At 42.0% G+C, this 19,441-nt stretch overlaps 2 protein-coding genes across 2 annotated transcripts; both read right to left on the bottom strand.

Moving 5' to 3' along the window:
* Positions 1-118: 118 nt before the first annotated feature.
* LOC103718450 (SRSF protein kinase 2-like) lies at positions 119-18,762 on the bottom strand. Its single transcript, XM_026809021.2, has 5 exons — positions 18,583-18,762; positions 18,177-18,508; positions 16,829-17,740; positions 944-991; positions 119-862 (listed from the first exon to the last, which is right to left on the bottom strand). Exons 2-5 carry the CDS (start codon positions 18,369-18,371, stop codon positions 494-496), a joined length of 1,524 nt encoding a protein of 507 aa, XP_026664822.2. The 5' UTR covers positions 18,372-18,508; positions 18,583-18,762; the 3' UTR covers positions 119-493.
* Positions 6,858-7,921, bottom strand: LOC120108061. Its single transcript, XM_039121612.1, has 3 exons — positions 7,377-7,921; positions 7,150-7,304; positions 6,858-7,061 (listed from the first exon to the last, which is right to left on the bottom strand). Exons 1-3 carry the CDS (start codon positions 7,795-7,797, stop codon positions 6,978-6,980), a joined length of 660 nt encoding a protein of 219 aa, XP_038977540.1. The 5' UTR covers positions 7,798-7,921; the 3' UTR covers positions 6,858-6,977.
* Positions 18,763-19,441: the final 679 nt, after the last annotated feature.

Below are 19,441 nucleotides of genomic sequence, written 5' to 3'. Positions count from 1 at the left end.
TTGATGTCTCCGGAATATTGGGCCGCATAAGAAGCCACATAATCGGTAGCACTATTGGCCTCCCTGTGTATGCATTCACCTTGGTGACCACATAACTATTCAGATGATCAAATTAGACTTTATAAACCAGCTATTATTTGAAAATTTCAAGATAAATAAGATGGTTAGTGTTGCACAAGTTCATTCCAAGAAGAAATTTGAATAAATGGGAGCTCATTATACAGGGATCGATCTCTATAATCCCGCCACATAAATATACCTCAATCACTGTTCCCACCCTAATAGAACACCTAAACCTTCCCATTTTACACCCATCCTTGAGGCATTTCAAGCTGGGAGGGTTTATCATTCTCCCAGCCAGAATACATGCACTGTGGCAAAAAAACTAGCTCATTTTGAAGGTGGAATGCTCGTATATCATAACGACTAACTACCTAGATGCTGTAAGATTTACCTTGCTTGGTCTACTACTACTTTGAGGATCTTTGGTTGGCTATGCAGCTCCATCAATAGCCATATTCCCCAATCCCACTGCCATTTCCTCCTTTTCATCTCTCTCCTTCCTCTGCTTCTCGGAAACAGATGGCTGTCTTTGATCAGTGGGTGGCACGCATGGCTCACATAGTAAAGGTCCTGCATCAATCCATGGGTGCTGAAGCAACTGAGAAGCTGTGGGACGCTTTTCTGGAACGAAGTCTAATACCGGGACAAGGAAGTCGGCAATGTCTTTTGCATCTCGTTCGTTGAAGTTGTACTTCTCAATGAGCACTTTGTGGAGTGGCCAAAACTTCAAGCGGCGGATATGCCTCAAGTCCCCATACCTGTTAAAGAATGCACGGGAGTACCGGCCGCCCAAGGCGATCTGGCAACAAGCATTGAGTGAAGTTGTAAACAAAAAAGCTTTCTATAGATGAACTTAAGTGGGGAGTAAAGATGGCTTTACCTTGCGTGGCATCATACCCAGTAGCTCCATCATCAGTGCTAAGTGGTCCTGCACATCATAAGTAGAATAATGGATAAACAATTATAGCTCAAGTATTACCAGTATAGATTCTCCCCTATTACAACATCATCACAGTCAATCTAGATCATCCTAATCATAGCTGCTCCAGAAAGCCTGGAAGAATGGAGATACCATATCCATGCATTAGTAGAAGATGGTTTGCGCAGTGTACCAAGCAGCAAATTCATACCTCTTAATTTAGGAGAAAGCTATCTCTATTAGACATGCATAAGAGCATGCAGTCATCCAACAAAGAATTGTATGCACTAGGGATAGTGTTTGCAGGCAACATTGATGCAGGACAGTAGAATGCTTGTCTGCACAGAAATTTCTATAATGCCACGAAACCAGCATAGAAATTTATGCTGGCAATAGAAGATAGAACAATTTGCAAAATTTGCTGTTACGTATGCTCAGAGAACCAGCTTATCTGCTCCTCTCTTGAGGGCTTTGTATGCTCCGCATTTAACTAGGAATGTGAGGCATGGATTTTATTCTGATCTGGATGGGCTGCAAATTTAGTTTGCAAGCCTGAATCATTATAAGTACCAAAAAGTATGTTTCTTGATGATATCAGGTTTGAAGTTTGGAGACACGCGTCAAAGTTAATGAAACCTGGAAAAATATCAGGTTTGGCGTTCGGACATGATAATATCTATGGGAAATATAAACAGCACAATGCAACATCAGATATTCAAGCACACCTAGCATTATGTTTCTTCTTATTTTTGGAGAAAGCAAATCTTGATCGATAAAAGAAAAAAGGAAATATTCATCTCGAGAATTCTAATAAAATATTTCAGCATCACAAAAACAATGAACACCAGCTATTGCAGGAAATGTGCAACTATCACTATTAACTTTCGCCTTTCACATTTTCACTTCACTGTAACATCTAGGATTGATAATGATAAATTGTATGGAATGTCAAAACATTGATAACACAACATTAGCAGCCACTAGTTTATCTGTCGGTATGTGGAAAATATGCAGACACTCTAGACTGGTCAAAAAGAAAAAAAAATCAAAAATGAATGTTTTTTACCTACGCATCAAGTGAACAATATAAATTACTGGCATAGCAAGTGTCTAAGTGAACAATCAATAACCCCTGTTAGTTCAAAAAAAAATTGTTTAATATGGTTTTAAAATCACTCAAGAGAACTAATTAATCCAGCTAGGGCATCTTTGGGGAGCATTTTTCTTAGATGCTGTCCCTAATGAGCAACTGGGTGACAACATGTGGTTTGAACTCTGACAGAAAAGTAGCGGCAACATGAGAGCAGTGACCCTCAGACACAAAGAGAAAGATGACATAAGAACGAGATAAATGTGGCAATTGATTCTTACATAAAAAGTCAGGCAGATGGCCTGACAAATGTGGCATTAACATAAAGCAAGAATTCAGCTCAGCTGTAAGAACAATGGCAGAAGCATAGGCAAGATAGGGAACAATAGAGATTGTAACAATTATCCTAGAGCTCGGTCGCTTCTACAGTGATTTTTCCCTCCTTTGTATCTTTACAGGCTACCTAGCTAAAAATGGATATATTACGAAAATTTTGGGTTTCCCGACCCAGACACGAATATGACCAACAATTTAATATGGTCAACCCTACCCAGGCTTCAGCAAGAGATTGATGTAACAAACAATAAGAGTTTTTCTTGCATTTAATTCATGTAATGGCATAATCAAAACCCCAGCCTTACATAATTTTCTTACTAGGAAAATAAATCTTCTGAAATTTCACTCAACGTCCACAAGATTGACTAAGGCCTTGATGCCATGTTGCAATATGCAACACAGGCTCTGCTTAAAAATTGGCTATTAAGAGCATTTTGCACCAATACATAATCAAGTGTATTTTTTTCACCATATAAATATGTCATGTATGACGCTCACTTACACTTGAATACCTTAGAACTGTAAGGGGCTGTTTTGTCGGCTAAATATATGAAAACCGGTAATTATAGAAAATAACTTTACAGATCTATATGTAAACATATGTTGGTAAGAGTTAAGTATTAATTTTGATTTATACTAGCATTTCATGGAGAGCAGACCTTGGTGCAATAGTAAAGTTGCTTCATTATAACATGCGTGCCATGGGTTTGAAACATCAAACCACAGATACAGTCTTTCCGTCCATAGGGAAAGGCTGCATACATCTAACCCTCCCCGGACTCCAAACTGGCGGGAGCCTTGTACATCTGGATGCCCTTTTACCAGCATTTCATGAAAAATAAACTATATGATTAATAAGAGAAAAAGGGATCTATGCTTTCAGATATCACCAGACACTCAATACTCATAAAATATCATACCTCCAAAATAAAAAATAAAAAATTAAACACAAACACAAAAGAGTAATAGACTATATGAGTAATAGAAATATCCCCAGATATTTCTTTCATCCTTACCACCGAGCTGCAACGAAAGAAACTAGCATGAAGTAGCCAGCTAATAAATTTGTTTTCATCTTTCATGTCTTCTTTAAATGACTCTTTTTTTTGGTACAGATTGAATGACTCTTTTGAAAGGGTAATGAAAAAAAGTGGCAGGTCATCCTTTTTTTCCTTTATAAAAACCAGTTCTCATACCCTCTCTCTGACTCCATCTCCTCCCTCCAACAATCTCAACCCTAGAACTCTCACTACAAAAACCTGCTCAGATCCTCTTATGATTTCTTGGGATTGGACTGCATATGCACGTCATTATTGAAATACATGTGCAGAGGTAGATTTTAGGACAACATGGAAATGTTAGGATTTTTTCTCATTTATTGTATTTTATATCATAAATGCCAATAAATAAGATTTTAAATCATTTCTTTGACAATAAATCTACAAACAGATGCATTCTGCCGGTTCAAATTCTGACCCTTGTTATCCTATGTGTGTCGACTCGGAGAGAACAAAAATTATTCAATCTAACAGTTTCAACGTAAATCCTAGATTTGCATGTGGCATATATATTCAACACAACAAAAGCTTTAAATAGCTTGAAATCATTCTGATCATTATGTCTGCCTAATAATAGAACAGAACCTGTAGCACTCTTGAGTAACTTGTGACGTGCATGCTTATTTCCAAAGATGATATGCATTCTAAACCTTCAATGCTATGGAAACTTGGAAAATTCCTACCCAGTTGTTTTGTTTATGGTTACATATATTTGTCGTTCTAGTCATGCCCTAAAGGCAGCAGAACTCATTGTCATTTATTTCAGAGAAGCAAAATGAAAACTGTAAGGCATATCCCTTCTGGATTGGGAACAGAGAACCTTCGAGCGGAATAAAAGTGATAGAAATCTTAAAACACAAGTTGTTGGTTTCCAAGACTTACAAAGGATCCTATAATAAGAAAAAAGGAGACTTCTACTAGTCACTAAGAAGTCACTTAAAGCATGGACATCAAGTAAAGCGACAAATGGATCGCACCATGATTGTCCAAGCTGCAAAGTTCCATTCATACCAGGCCTTGACATTGACAGTGATAACATATTTTACACTAGCTTGAATACTTCACTTTAAGCGTGATATGAAGTCACTAATAAGTTCATATGTTGAAGTTTCTTTCAGTTTTTTTCTTTTTTTCACCATTTTATCTTAAGTAAAACCTATATCTACCAAAGTACATCTTACTAACAAATAGCCTTCACTTCCATATGCTTTAATATGAGCAATTAAAGAGCTACAGTAGAATCATCCATAGAAATTGAATGCTGCTGATGTATTTGTAACCTTCTTCAAGAGTGCTAGAATAGAAGCATTAATAGAAATTGTAAAATAGATTCTTCCCCAGTCCATATACTTGTAAGTTGTAACTTTCTAACTCCATCAAGTTAACTAAAAGTGGTGGTAAGAGGATGGATAGCACTTTGTGAATAATATGGCATGTGGATTTTTATGTTGAACTTTCCATGTTGCTAACATTTCCTGTTTGACGAATATGTATAAATTTAGTGTTGTTTATCTCAGATCCTGCATACATAACCTCATCTATTTGTGCTCTTCTCACCTTTTTATCATGCTTGTTAATTTTTAATACTGCAATTGTTGTTTATATGATATTAAATTTAATAATTTGCAAATGATGATGTTTATTTTGCATTACCGTTTGCGTGTACTCTTTTATGAAAAGCTTTAATTGAAGTGCTTTAGAAAGAAGCACTCTTTCACTTATGCAGCTTAAGGTAACGCAGCATGTGAAATCATTTGTTTTAAACTTATTTGGTCTTAACCAAGGTTTCAAATACCAGTACTAGACCTCATACCAGTTTTTTGCCAGAATGGCATGGTACCAGGTAATGACGCATAGTAAATGATTACATCCCTTACCAACACACTTTGTACTGGTGCTGGAAACCAGCCAGAGGTATAGGTACATTCATATTGGCCCGTTTCAACGCTATCTGAAACCTTGGTTTCAATAGAATAGGTCTAATTCTAATAGATATAAATCGAACTATCTTGATATTGTATTAAGCAAGGTCCGCCGTACCGGTACCGGCCGGCGTACCGGTGGCCGGCCGGGCCGGTACCGCGAGCCAGAAATTTGGATTTTTTTTTAAAAAAAATGTTGCCTCTGTTGGATCTTAAATTAAGTGAAGATTGATGTTTTTTTATTGCTTTTTTCATGATTTTTGATGTTTTTATGTTTAAATTTAGGGTTGAAATTTGAAACATAGATGATGCATGTTATGTTTTCCTCTCGTTCCAAATGATACACATAAAATATCTTCAAATTAAGATACAATCATTTACATACATTTAAAGCACTCTTGGATATCTAAAATCGGGACGAGTGTCGATGGCTCTCGTAGATATCCGGATCATAAGTATAATCAGGAGGAGGCAAATCAACCCAATCAGAAGGAACGCGCGCCAGGTTATAAGAACTGTCGGATCTTTCGCTCACCCTCTGGCTTTGAGAGGTGTCCTCTGATTGTGTAGGGGCCCATCCAAATATGGCGGAAGCAAAATCCAATGCACCATATTCATATTCGTCAAGCTGAAGCTGTGGATAATAGAATCTGTATCCGTATGCTGTCGGATCTGCAGTCGTATCCTATCTTCCTGAACAACCTCGAGCCCGTCTTCTATATCCAATGATATCCTCACGAAATCTATCAGGTGGTCGACCGTAGTCCGTATCCTGTGTAGCACTCGTAAATTAGGACTCACCGGTGAAATAAAGACCACCCTCCGGCTGTGTCTCATGAGTACCATACTGTCCTCCACTCCCTCCATGGCTAGAAGATCCATCACCACCAGAACCTTCATCGCTGCTAGTCCAAGTCTCTTCCTCAACACTCTCCATTGGGACCCTTTGTTTTCCTTTCCTGGCCCTCTCTGTCTGGCTATGTCGCCCTTGTCTGCCAAGCATCTCTCGATCAGCTCTCTCGAAGGGTGTCTCGTACCAATCATGTGGTGACTGGCTCTCCTGTGCCTGCGGCTGATCAACTCTGGGAGTGCGTGGAATATTGCGCTCAGCCTATTGCTCTGGATCGACCCTAGCTTCGGTGGCTATGAAGCTAGCTGATCGTGGAGGCGATCCTGGCTCGTCAAGCTCGGACTCCTGCTGCTGGCCTACAAGCTAGCCGAGTAGTGGATCATCGTCATCAGCGGTGAAGGTCTGTAAATCGGATATGTATACTTGAGCTCCGCTTCCTCCTGGATGCACTTTAGCCTCAACCGCAAATTGTAATGCACATAAACAAGGTCGTTGAGGCATTTTTGCGTCAAACGGTTTCTTTGTTTGCTGTGGATAAGGGCGAAGGTGGATCAATTGCGCTCACAGCCACTAGAGGAGACTGTTTGGAAGAGGATCCGGATAGTTATCCGCTTTAGATTTCTCGCGGACCCGCCAAAATGCACCCACCATTCAGCTGCAAAAATATTTATGAAAATTACATATATGATAGTTCCATAATAGTAACTAAGTAACACCGGATGAATGTTTTCCTGATGTGTCACGTACCTGGATTCATATTGTGTTTGCTGACGACAGCCGCTCGTTGGCCAAACTTGTAGCTGCCCTCTCTAAATAATTTGCTCTATGAAAAATAAGCATAAGAAAATCATGTTAATAATTAAAGATGCTGATATACTTACAGATGATGGTAATTACTAAATCATAATTACCTCTTCAAGACATAGGACCGCTTTTTCTGGATCATGCTCCATCTTGTAAATCACATTACGCAAAGCATCCAGAAGTGTTTCATCCATACCAATTCCATCTATGCTAGGTAGTATGCATCCAGAAGTGTACTGAAACCGGAGGTTTAGGTAGTATGCTGCACATATACGAGATTATCTTAGCATAATTATATAATTACATCCATCACTATAATTATATCTTAGCTTACCCGCTAGATGCAAATCCTTACCCATTTGCGCTCCCCACCATTGCTCAATGATGTTGATGTACGACCGGCCATGTGCTGGATCTGCCTCCATAATCTGATCCTTTGCCTTGACCATTATGTGATACAAAAATCCCATCTGGGGGTAGATCTCGCTATCTACGGCCCGCAGCACTTCATATAATGGTTTGATAGCCTTGACTATTGCAGTAGCCCGCTGCCAGAATGGCTGTCTCATCACCAAGTCTTCTATCTTGCTCCCTTCAGTGTCAGCATAAGAATATCTACTATCATACCACTCAAGACTGGCAAACATCTGACGCAGGGCTTCTCTCTTCTCGAGTATGCTATCAAGTGCGATGAAGTTGGTAGCAAACTGTGTGACTCCTGATCTCAGAATCTCTCCTTGTGTATACTTTCTCATCAATGAAAGGATCCAGTTATGACTATAAATATACCTGGTAATGGTTGGGCTGTCTCCATCGTTTGTTGCACTCTACGGATCTTTCCAATGTCCATCAACATGAGATCGATACAATGTGCAGCACATAGAGTCCAGAAAATATGTGGTCGCCGCTCCATCAAGACCTGCCCGGCAGCCTTATATTGCGGCCCATTATCAGTGACGACCAGCACGACATTCTCCTCTCCTACCAGATCAATCACATCCTCCATAAGTTTCAGCATGTACGTGGTGTTGTGCACATAAGCCGAAGCATCAACCAACTTGTGGAAGAAGGTCTTCGCATCACAGTATGTCAGAAAGTTGATGATGCTCCGCCTGGTCGGACCGATCCAACCATCGCACATGATGGTTAGTCCATATATGGGCCACTTGCTCTTATAGGAGTCAATCCAATTCTCTAGCTCCTCCTTATTGTTGTCAAGAAGCTCACCGTATATGTCTTTCGGACCTAAAGGAACTACACCGGGACCGGCAGCTTGTATGGCGGCAATGGCAGACTTGTAGTATGTATTGTCTGCCACATTCGCTAGAATGTGGCTGAAGTGAAACCAGGATCCAATAGCTCGCCACATAATTTTTTTCTTATCCTTCATCCACGTTGTGTCTACCCTCTGCTGCCTTGAATCTCTGCTGGGGAGAGCATGCGGATCTACATCATGAATTATCGCTCCTTGTGAAATTTCTCTAGATGACTTCTTTCGGCTACCAAAACTACCCAGCATAGATGCAACCGGCCACGTTCTTTGCCGACGCCCTTCCAGACTGAAGTTGTCCTCAAGAACTCTGGATCTTGTCTAGTGCTCCAAGAACCGCCGTCCGACTCGTATGCAGAGGGCCCAAATCGAGCCCTATGCCTGGCCACCTCCTCCTGCTGCCACTGATCATCCAGGCTTGCATGCATGGCCGCCTGAATATCTGCCGCCTCCTCATCTAGATCCTCAACCTCCTCTGGCTTTCTAGAGTGATAGGAAGGTGGCTCTGCCGCTCGGCAATCGACCTCCGCCCTCTTCTTGGAAGCCATCTCCTTCGCTTCTTTGACCTCAGCGAGATTCTGCCTCATCAGCACACGAATCTCGCTAGGACAATTCGGGCACGTAGCAACCTCACCGGAATTTCTGGCTAAGTGTTGCTTCAACCTCGTTACCCCTCCTCCCTTGAAAACCTTGTCGCAAAAGTTGAATTGAAACTGGTGTCGTTGCCCCTCTCTTCCAAGTTTTCGCCCATAAGACCAGCCAATATCACGCTTTGTAGGATTCGTTTTTCTTGATGGCTCCATTTCTATCATAAATGTACAACTTATCAAAAAATTAAGCAAATAAAGTAAATTTTTGCATTATCTTATTTTTTAAGTAATTTATAAACTATTTTTTTAAGTTACTTATTAACAAAGTAATGAAATAACATAGGACAAAAAAATCGCATCTTAAATAGTCTCTGCTAGATTTTTTGGGCAGGACCTCCTCCTCAATTTGTGGACTATCTCTCAAATCTTTCCGTCTCTGATTACTCTTCAGAGGCTCACTGAATTTGAGTTACTCTGGACAAGTCAATCTCTCTGAATGCTCTCGATTTGATTTACTCTGGATAGAGCCTCTCGTTCGGTTTTTATAACCGAACGAGTGAGAAGGAAGGCGAGGTGCAAACAAGCCAATCTTTCTCGAGCTCGGCCATCAAGATTTATTTTGAAAAGGCTGAAACAGAAGTGGCCGAGAGGCCACTTCTTTTGTGTTGTGAAAAGAAAGAAGTGGCCTCTCGGCCACTTCTTTTTTTAAAAAAAAAACAAAAAAACAGAAGTGGCCGGAGGCCACTTCTTTCTTTCCCATCAAAAAAAGCTGTGGCAGACAGGCCACAGCTTTTTTTTTTCAAAGAAGTGGCCCGTGGCCACTTCTTTGGGAAACCATAGCGCCTCGCACTGTGGTTCATAAAAAAATAAAAATAAAAAATTCGTACCGGTTCGCACCGGTACGAGGCCGGTACCAAGCGGTACCGACCTGTACGGGCTCCGTACCGGTCGATTCTGCTAAAAAAACCAGGAGATACCGGAAATAACATGGTTCCGGTACCGATCTAGTTCCGGACCGGTACGTACCGGCCGGTATGGCAATCCATGGTATTAAGCAATTAAAAAAATGCCCATAAAACCATATGTTTGGTTTGGATTGAGTTCACGCAAGCAAATTAAATTTAAGTTGACCTAATCATGTGCATGTGCAATACAACTATTCTTATGTGAGGCAGCTTTTTGACTAGATTTCCTAACTTCTTCTAAAGCAGCTTTTTACTTATGTTTATTTGAGTAGTACTTATTGAAGGTTACCATACACATCCTTGTCCCAAAAGGCAATTTTTTATTGTAAAAGTTCTAGAAATGCTTTTGTTAACAACACCAAACACACCCTCATCATGTTAAGCTAGATTGTGTGAAATAATTGCAAATTTGTATCTCAAGAAAATGACAAAATTTGGGGTAAACCCATTTGACACCTAAAAAAATATATTCATGTTTAGACCCCATGTATTCTCTGAAAAATCTATAGGTCAACAATATTCCCAAAAAGCCAACCATTTGTGGGAAGAGAGATCATTTATTTGAAGATTGAATCAGAAAGAAACCATCTCATATCAGTGAATTTTGATTTGGTCCTTGATTTAAAGATTTTTTTCACCTCCAACTAGTAGATAAGACCTCAATTACAAATAAGCACCTCCTGCGAGAGAGGCCGATTTTGGACCTTCATAAACGAACCTAAACTAGTCGAGCTAGGTTCCATATATAAATTCATTGACAACTTTATACATGTGGCTACATGTAGGACTTCTTGATTGCGATGCAAGTAGTATTTGTGCACTACAAATCTCATTCGATCATATGGACACTTCAATAGGAAGTACTTCTATACTTGTGAAATACAAGACAAGACAAACCCATAAACCTATCTTTTAATACATCTTTGCCCTCAACCAACAAACACTGTCTTTCGCCAAATTACATTCAAAATCACATAACATTTATCCCCTATGATTTGTCCATGACTCATTAATGTGATTTAAGTTATATGACATGAAGTTAGAAATAGAGATGGGCATCGGGCCGTGCCGGGCCTGGCACGGCCCAGGCCCACCGAGCGACAGACCAAACGGGTCGTACCTGGCCGGGCCTGTTACTAAACGGGCCGTGCCTGGCACGGCCTGCTTAACCTAAAGGCTAAGCCCAGCACGGCCCTAGGCCCGTGGGGTGGCGGGCCATGCCGGGCCCAGCACAGGCGGTGCCAGGCACGAGACGGGCCATGCCTGGCACGAATCAACGCCGGAACACATGCTCCTTGCCGGTGTCGTGATCCATATGTTTTATCCACCGGCCACAACCACTGCCCAAGCTCGGCCCCTTCCCCACGCTAAGATGCAGCACCTCCAGCCCCCTCCCTATCGGCAGGAACGTCGACTTCACCAGCCTCGTCCCTGCCGCCATCGCCGCCGCCCCGCTCCGCATCCTCCCGGCGCCCTTCCTCACCACCACCATCCCCCTCGGCCCCGCCCTCAGCCCCGCCCTCGCCGCCCGCAGTACCTTCGCCGCATCCCTCCGCCGCCAGTCCACCACCATGAAGCCACCCCCTGCACCTCCCCCATCACCTCCTCCGCCTCCCCAACCACCACCGCCGGCTCCGCAGCCGGCAGCCCCGCTCTTCGCATCACCTCCACGTACTCGGCCACCGACTGCTCGTCCGGGACCACACACACGTGCCGCCCCCGCGTGTGCCTGGCGGCAGCCTCGAGGCCGAGGCTCGTGGCTGCCCCGTCGCCGTGATCCCAGGCCTCCACGATGAGCTGAGCCTTCCACCCACCGGCCATGGCGGCTACCAGCTCCGCCACGTTGGTCTCCTCGAGATCACGGTTGGCTAAGGCTTTTACGGCGCCGATGTACGCCTTGGAGGCCGTTTCCGGGCACCAAACCAGCTTCATCTTCCCCCCTTCTCTCTCTCGCTCTCTAAATCTCTTCCGTCTCTAGCTTGTTCCGATGGACGACGAAGTGGGGAAGCGTGGGAATATAAATAGGAGCATGTGCCCTAGGCCCGCGGGCCGTGCCGTGCTTGGCCCACGAATTGTGCCAGCCCAGGCCCTTATGAGCCGTGCCGGGCTCGGCCCGCGGGCCAGAAATTCTTAACCCAGCCCGGCCCCCTTTTATGAGCCATGCCTAGCACAGTCCGTTACTGTAGCAAGCGGGCCGTGCCAGGCACGGTCCGCTTCGTGCTGCGGCCCGGCCCAATGCCCACCTCTAGTTAGAAATCAATCTGAATTGCACATAACACGACTTAATAAGAAAAGATTCTTACAACAAAACTTAAAATAAGCTTTCCATCCAGATTTATTGAACCAGTACCGAAGGGCATACCGGCCAATGACTGGTTTGGCATGGTACGGGTCCATACCATACCGTTCCGAGGTGTACCGACAAAGAGAGAGCTGGAGAGAGGGGGGGAGAGGGAGGAGATAAAGGAAGAGAGAAAGAAATAGATGGAGGGAGAGGGAGAGGGAGAGGAAGGGAGGGAGAGGGAGAGGGACCAAGAAAGGGAGGGAGAGAGAGAGGGCTCGAAAGTTCTTATCTTGTTCGCAGGGGGTCTCCCCTATATTGAAACAAAACAAGGCCAAGCCCTAAATTCTTTGAAAGATTTCCAACTAAAGTCGGCAAACTTCAACCTCTCCCTCTCCCTCCATTTCGAACCGGTGGACTGAACCATGCCAATAACCAACCGGTCCAATTCAGTACGCCCTGAACTGGCCGGTTCGGCGCAATTCAACAAACCATGCATCCCATGGCATAGCATAAAAACAATTGAAGGAATAAATAACTTATGTCATAACCTCTAAAAACCAAACAATCCTTGTAGACACTCCAAAACACAAAATTGAGCCAATAGGGCACCAAATATTGTCGGTGTGCTGCATGTCTGTTTTTGAGGACTCATCCAAGTTACCTAAACACTCCATTTTTAAGCTATTTGAAAATGTGAAACAGGATCGGCGGAACCGTCCCATTCCGTTCCGCTCCATACCAGTGGCTCACTGGTATGGTTCCGGCAATGGAAACGAAACTTGTTGCCGAAGCTGGAGAAGGAAAAGGAAAGAGAGAGCGAGCGGGGGAGAAAGGGAGAGGGAGAGGGCCGGAGGTCGACGGAGGCCATGGGAGCGAGGCCACATCCACTACCCTCCACCGGCCTCCCTCCCTCTCTCCCCCTTCTCTCTCTCTCCTCTGATCTGCGTGTCGTCTCCTCCATCGGTACAGACCCGACACGGCCCGTACCGACTCGTACTGTCGAAGAAGCGGTACGGTGTCCAGTACCGGTTCCGTGGACCTTGGTCGACACTTTTAGACACTTGAACAAAGCTAGACACAACACGATATGGCTGAACTCTTCACCTTGAAGTGTCCTATTGACGTCAGCCATAAGTGTCCGATACTTGAACTTTTTTGGGAGTATCATGTAGGGACTATTAGTTTTAATTGTTGGACTCTTTGAGTGAAGTGTCCTTATTTTTCTTTTGTAAACACTTAAAGCAAAATCTCTTTATTATTTATAATATAAAGTTATCTTAGTTATATGAACACTTTAAGCAATTGTATTATGTTTTTAATATAAAAATATCATGGTTAGTTATCATTTTCAGTATCTCTACATATCTTGAATGAAAATAAAAAATAAATTAAACAACATGGCTATTCCACTAGTTTAATTTTCAATTAACTTCTATAATTAATTAGCATCTATAATTCCAAATCTCTTTTTTTTTTGAATAAGCGTCAAAAGACCCAGAGACACTACATTCATACATACATACATATGCAAACAGATACAAATATTCTCTCTATACATATAATATTAGATGTAAATACATACCATGTTCCCATGCCTAGATTTTTTGAGGTTGCTGCGTTTGACACTTGAGGACACTTGCCACTTGGCACCCATGCCAAGTGTCTAAGTAACATTGGAAGTATATGTCAGGAAAAACTTAGTCTTGTTAAAGTATAAGATGAGACCTCTAACAGAGGAATGATGTGTTTTAGATTTATTATTGATGCAAAGTATTGCTTGTTCCTACTCTTTACTCCTAGAATTATTTATTGAAAGCTCATTTTTCTCTTTGATTGTCCTAAACTGATAACTATGCAATGTTAACATAAGCAAAAGCATCATCTAATGATTGAGGTGAAAACCGTTTGTCGGTCTTGAAAAATCAACATAACCTGAAATTTTAATCCATGTCTCCTCTAAAATGACGCATACATGTTATGATTCTAAACACGAATAAGGGATGTGCCATTTATCAGTTTAATGATTGGTTAGGGAATATCTAGGATTCTCTTCTGAAACTATAAAGAGCACATTACATGTCAAACTTGAAAGTACCTGACTGTAAACACATAATCAAGGTTGCATCCTTTAGAAATAAGCATAAGCATTAAACAAGATTGTCATTTTCCTCCAAACAAATAGACATTTCACTTTTTAACCACCAGAATGTACAAGAAATCAATTAGTCCATACATCTTGTTATTGTGACTCTCCATAACAGGGGATATCAACAGCTACTCCTAGGGCAGTACTAAGACATGTTAATACTCTGAATTATTCAAAGATGAAGAAGCTAAGCTAAAAATGAAAACCTTCTATAAAGGGGCTAATGCTAACTTTAACTATACTATAATTTGCATTGCTTTTTCTACAATTATCTTTTCAGTATTTAATGATGCATAAAGGTGATGTATAACTATCTGCTACGTCAGAGTTGCTTTGAGGTGGTTCCATGACATGGAAACAATTGGCAAGAGGCTGTTTGTAGTTGGTATAAAGAAATGAGAAGCATAATTACTAAGAAGTTTTTAACCAGTACAGCCTGCTTGCCACTAAATTACATTGCCTCTCTCTTAATCAACTTTCTCTGTAATTCCTGTAAAGGAACAAATGGAGAGAGAAGTTGTGGAAGGGAAGATGTAGGGGACATACAATGGCTCCATTATGGATCATTTGGTGCTAACAAAATCTATACATTTTGACTTGTTGGTTGCTAGATCGTTCAGTTTAATCTTTCAAATTCTGTTGAAGTCAAAAAAAAAGATAGTAGTACATGACACAACAAAAGATGTTTGTATAAGAGATAATCACTCATATGCAACTGTAGAAACCCCAATAGAATTCCTCCAGATAAGGAAACAGAAACTTAGCAAGGTATGGTAGACACAAGGGGCTGAAAGGAATTAGAAAGAAAAACATCCTCAACAAGAAAAGAATAGAAATTAAGAGGCTGACCATAATAGGGAGACAGCTTTTACAATGAAAAACTGATTTAAATTAATGAGAGGAAGAGGAATTATCAAATACAGATAGACTTTTTTTTTGTTTGGAGATATAATGTCAAATTATTAAAACCTTCCTTGAGAAATATTTGGAGAATTAGATTTAAAAAGATATTGATGCAAAGGTGCATTTTCACATGGTAGTTTTTTGAGAATCTAACCCCAGACAATGTCATGAAAATAATGGAAATGGATCTTATTTGAGAAGATATTATTCGAAGACATATATGCCTAGGAGGATTCCACTAATAGAAAAAGGGAGAACCAGAACGCTGCCACCAATTGGGAGAGGAGAAAATAATCTTCCATCTATTAAACCTTTGGCAGTAATTACAATGAGATTCACATACTTCCAATTTTACAAGGTGGTGAAGCATATCAAGGCAAAAGATAGGTTCAGATCTCAAATCCTGCAAAATCAATTTTCTGTATTATAATGCAGCTGAGATGAAAACAAGATACCTACTCACATGCAAAGTTGTTAGACAAGAAACAAGCAAAAGAAGAAATTGAAAAACTAAAAGAGGTCCGAAGTATTGAAATATTGGACCATTAAAATAAGCACATGATGCCAGAATTGTGAATTTGAAACTGCATTAGAAAACTTAGTATTAGATAAGGACTTTAAGTTTCCATCTTGAACTAAAAAAGAACTAAGTATATCGTTTGTTTGATAAACCAGACTTCACAGTATCCAATCTGAAATCCAGTTTACTAGTAAACAAGTACTATATGATAGACCATCTAATTCATTAGCTCACTCCAGGTGAAACGTTGAGTACATAGGTCAGATGTTCCCAATATTTGCAAAAGAGAGGCCTGCTTCTGATAAAATCAGAGCAATATTCATTTAATTTCACCGAATTTACGCTCTAAAGACTGAATTATAACATATTCTGAACTAATGATGGGTTTCTGTAAGATGATCTTTCCTCTGCTTGATGACATCAGAAATGCAGCTCATAGCAGGAACCTTTTGAAGGATACCTTAAATTCACATGTGTTCTAAAAAATAAACTAGATATTCTAGGGAGTGTATGAAAATAAAGTTATATTACATGATTGGCAGGAATAATGGAGTGATTATTCACGTAAAAAATGCCATAGTTAAATTATAGGTGGACAAAGTTTTGCCTTTGAACCTGAACCTGTGTTTAATTGTCACCATATGACAACCACATGTATGTGATATAGTTTCTCCTACAAAAAATTGCAGATAAGCCTCGTAGAAACTTCATTGCCGCAATTTAAAAATATCACCTTACTACCAGCACAGCCTACAACATAAGTGACTCTAGGCAACAGAAAGATGAGTTACCTAGGTTGATTCCAGTTTTGGTTGCATGTATTGTGCAATGTATATTACAGTAGACAGAATGATGTAATGTGAATGTATAAAATTATTTTCACACATGTTATTCCATTAGGTTTAAGAAAGATTTATCTCAGCTGTGAATACAGGCAAGGGTACTTAAGCAATTAGAACTGACAGGAGAGCAGCTCTGGGTAGCATTAATTCAAGCACCACTAAACTTTTAAGTATCAAATATGATTTAACACCATTGATAACCAAAATGTAAATAAATAAGGAAAGAAAAACTCTAAATCAAAAGGTACCAATTTCATGTCTTTTACCTCATCCCGGTCAAAATTGTCCCCACTATGTGGATCAAAGAGCACATCCCCTGTCGCAAGCTCAAAGCAAATGCAGGCAAATGACCACATATCAGCAGGTGTCGAATACTTGGACCCAAGAAGCACCTCAGGGCAACGATACTGCCTTGTCTGTATATCACTTGTGAACTGCTTGTATGTCCAACAAGCATTCCCAAAGTCCACCAGCTTGCACTGTAAGTCAGCCTCCATCACCAACTTCTTCCTCGTATTCCTGCTCCCTCTCCTATGCCCATGCACTGCTCCCTTTTGCACTTCAACACCACCATCACCATCACCATCATCATTTGGTGCAGATGAATCCTGCACCCCATCAGCATCTGCAGCAGCCGTAGCCATGGAACTTCCTGATGTTGCGGCAGCTGCTCGCTTTGCTTTCCGCTTCATCTTTTTCTTCTGATTCCGAGTAAGGTCCCCATTAACAGGGGCAGGGGACTTGGGTGGCAGGTCATTGGACTTCGCAGCAGGGATAAAGGGGGGAGTAGTGGACCGACGCGGGTCCCTGGAAGGGTCAATGCTGGATACCAGGAGAACGTTCTCAGGCTTAAGGTCAGTGTGGATGATCTGTAGATCATGGTGGAGGTAGTCAAGGCCCACAAGAATATGGCGGCAGATCTCTTTCACCATGGAAAGGGGAACACCCCGGTAGTCGGTGTACTTAATGAGAGTGAGGAGGTTGTCCCCGAGAAACTCAAACACCATGCACACATGGTGTCCATTAGGTCCTGAATGCTTGAAGTGATCGAGCAGCTTCACAACACATCGCTTGTTGTCCGGATCCCCCTCGGCAATCTGTTTCAAGATCTTTATCTCGTCCATTGCAGCCTCCGTGTAGTGCTGCGCACTTTTCTGCACCTTCAGTGCCACATACCGCTATAACACCAAAGCAAAATCAGATTTTGATTCTAGTTCCTCCATGTTCAAGCAACATATGAGACAGATTACATAGAGAAAGATCAGGCCTTTATCAAGGTCATCATATTGCAAATACAAAGAGTTGCAGCCATGAGTTAAGATCAAACTTTGAGACCATTTTTTCCATTTTTGATCTCGGAAACAAATGGGTTTTCGTACTTTTTATCAATCCTCATCAGCTCTTACAGCAAAAGAGCTAAATAATCGAAACAAGATCAAGTCTTCAACCATTACTTCTTCGACTTTTGAGAAAAAACTTTAAACAAAAAAAAAACGATCTTCCTTTCTTTAGGGGAAAATGATCAGATTAATAGGACTCTGTCTATAAACAGCGAGAAAAGAAGCGATGGATTCAGCTGCTACGGAGAGAATCCGAGGGTTTTAGGGATCTTACGGAGTGGACAGTGTCCCAGGCGAGCCAGACGGTAGAGAAGTGGCCCCAGCCGAGCTTGGACTGGACGACGTAGGCCCCTTGCTTGAAGGAATCGCCGACGCGGACGGCGTGGTACCCGCCCCGCCGGTAGTCCTCGATGCCCTCGTCCTCCGACGTGTAGTTGCTGCTCTCGCTCCGCCCGTCCTCCGACGCCATCCGATCCAACGGACCTCACTCCCCCTCCGATCGATCCCCCGCCGCCTCGCCGCCCTCTGTCGCCTGATTCGAGAACTAGGGTTTGCTCTCCATGCGCTCTCGTCCTCCCTCCCCCGCTCAAGCTCTCCCTCGCACGGCTTCAGAGCGAAAATAAGTTAAATAAATAAATAAATAGCTTATCCAAAAACAATGAGGGGAATATAAATTGTACCTCATCAACTAATTAAGTAACCAAAACCACAGCTTCTTTTTGGGAAAACACTGGAAAATTAGATGACGTGGCTGACCTGAATGCTAACAGGCCAGATGGTTAAGAAAAGATAGTGGGTGCATTTGATGCTACCAGTGCATGGAAGTTGATGCGAGGAGCCATTTTGATGGAGGAATCTCACTGTCGCCGGAATAACGGGAGGAGGTAGAAGGCAAGGAAATGGGCCTTCTCTGCTTTGAGAAGGAAGGTGGTGGGAAACTAATGACCGTCAGATGGCAGTGGGGCATAGGCTTGGGACAAGGGGGTTGGACCAGCACTGGACCGAGCTTGGTAGGATTTTTTTTTTTTTTTTAACTAAGGCAGGTAATTCATATAATACGTGTATGAATACATCCAAAAAAATAAAAAATAGAAGGTCACAAAGCTTTAGAGGCAGCTCTTCATTCCCGACCCATAAGGTGCTACCGGCGTGGTTAGCTCCTATTAGCTTCTCTAAATACATGCTTAGTCTGAACGGTCCTACCATCCCTCATCATCATCCAGATGTCTTGTAGTAAAGGATGGTCGCAATCGGCAGCCCTCGAAGCTCTTTGGATCCAGCTGATGACCTTGGCCGAGTTACTCTACAGGACGATTGAACTAGCTAGTAGCACTCAACGAGCATGTCGAAGGCCCGCCCAGACAGTCCTTAGCTCCGCACCGGGGACCGTGATGCCGAGTAACTGATATCCACCTGTTACCACTATCATAGAGCACGAGTCCCTGATTACGAAACCTACGCCTCCACTCGTGCCTCCATTCAGCATAAACCATCAAAGTTGACCTTGAGGAAGCTCGGGGGTGGGGCTCCTAGGTGAAG

This window comes from Phoenix dactylifera, unplaced genomic scaffold (assembly GCF_009389715.1).
Source record: "Phoenix dactylifera cultivar Barhee BC4 unplaced genomic scaffold, palm_55x_up_171113_PBpolish2nd_filt_p 001156F, whole genome shotgun sequence".
In the NCBI taxonomy this organism is placed as follows: Eukaryota; Viridiplantae; Streptophyta; class Magnoliopsida; order Arecales; family Arecaceae; genus Phoenix; species Phoenix dactylifera.
Note: the sequence above shows the minus strand (reverse complement) of the source record. Positions and strands in the feature narration are given on the sequence as shown.

Bases quoted from the DNA above. Each gene is read 5' to 3' on its own strand.
- LOC120108061 (XM_039121612.1), bottom strand. From the start codon at position 7,797: ATGAGAAAGTATACACAAGGAGAGATTCTGAGATCAGGAGTCACACAG. The intron at 7,305-7,376 runs GTAAGCTAAGAT...GTATATGTGCAG, and splicing joins TAAGGATTTGCATCTAGCGG to CATACTACCTAAACCTCCGG. The intron at 7,062-7,149 runs GTAATTATGATT...TATTTTTCATAG, and splicing joins CGGTCCTATGTCTTGAAGAG to AGCAAATTATTTAGAGAGGG.
- LOC103718450 (XM_026809021.2), bottom strand. From the start codon at position 18,371: ATGGCGTCGGAGGACGGGCGGAGCGAGAGCAGCAACTACACGTCGGAG. The intron at 17,741-18,176 runs GTAAGATCCCTA...TTGGTGTTATAG, and splicing joins CCTGGGACACTGTCCACTCC to CGGTATGTGGCACTGAAGGT. The intron at 863-943 runs GTAAAGCCATCT...GCTTGTTGCCAG, and splicing joins TGGGTATGATGCCACGCAAG to ATCGCCTTGGGCGGCCGGTA.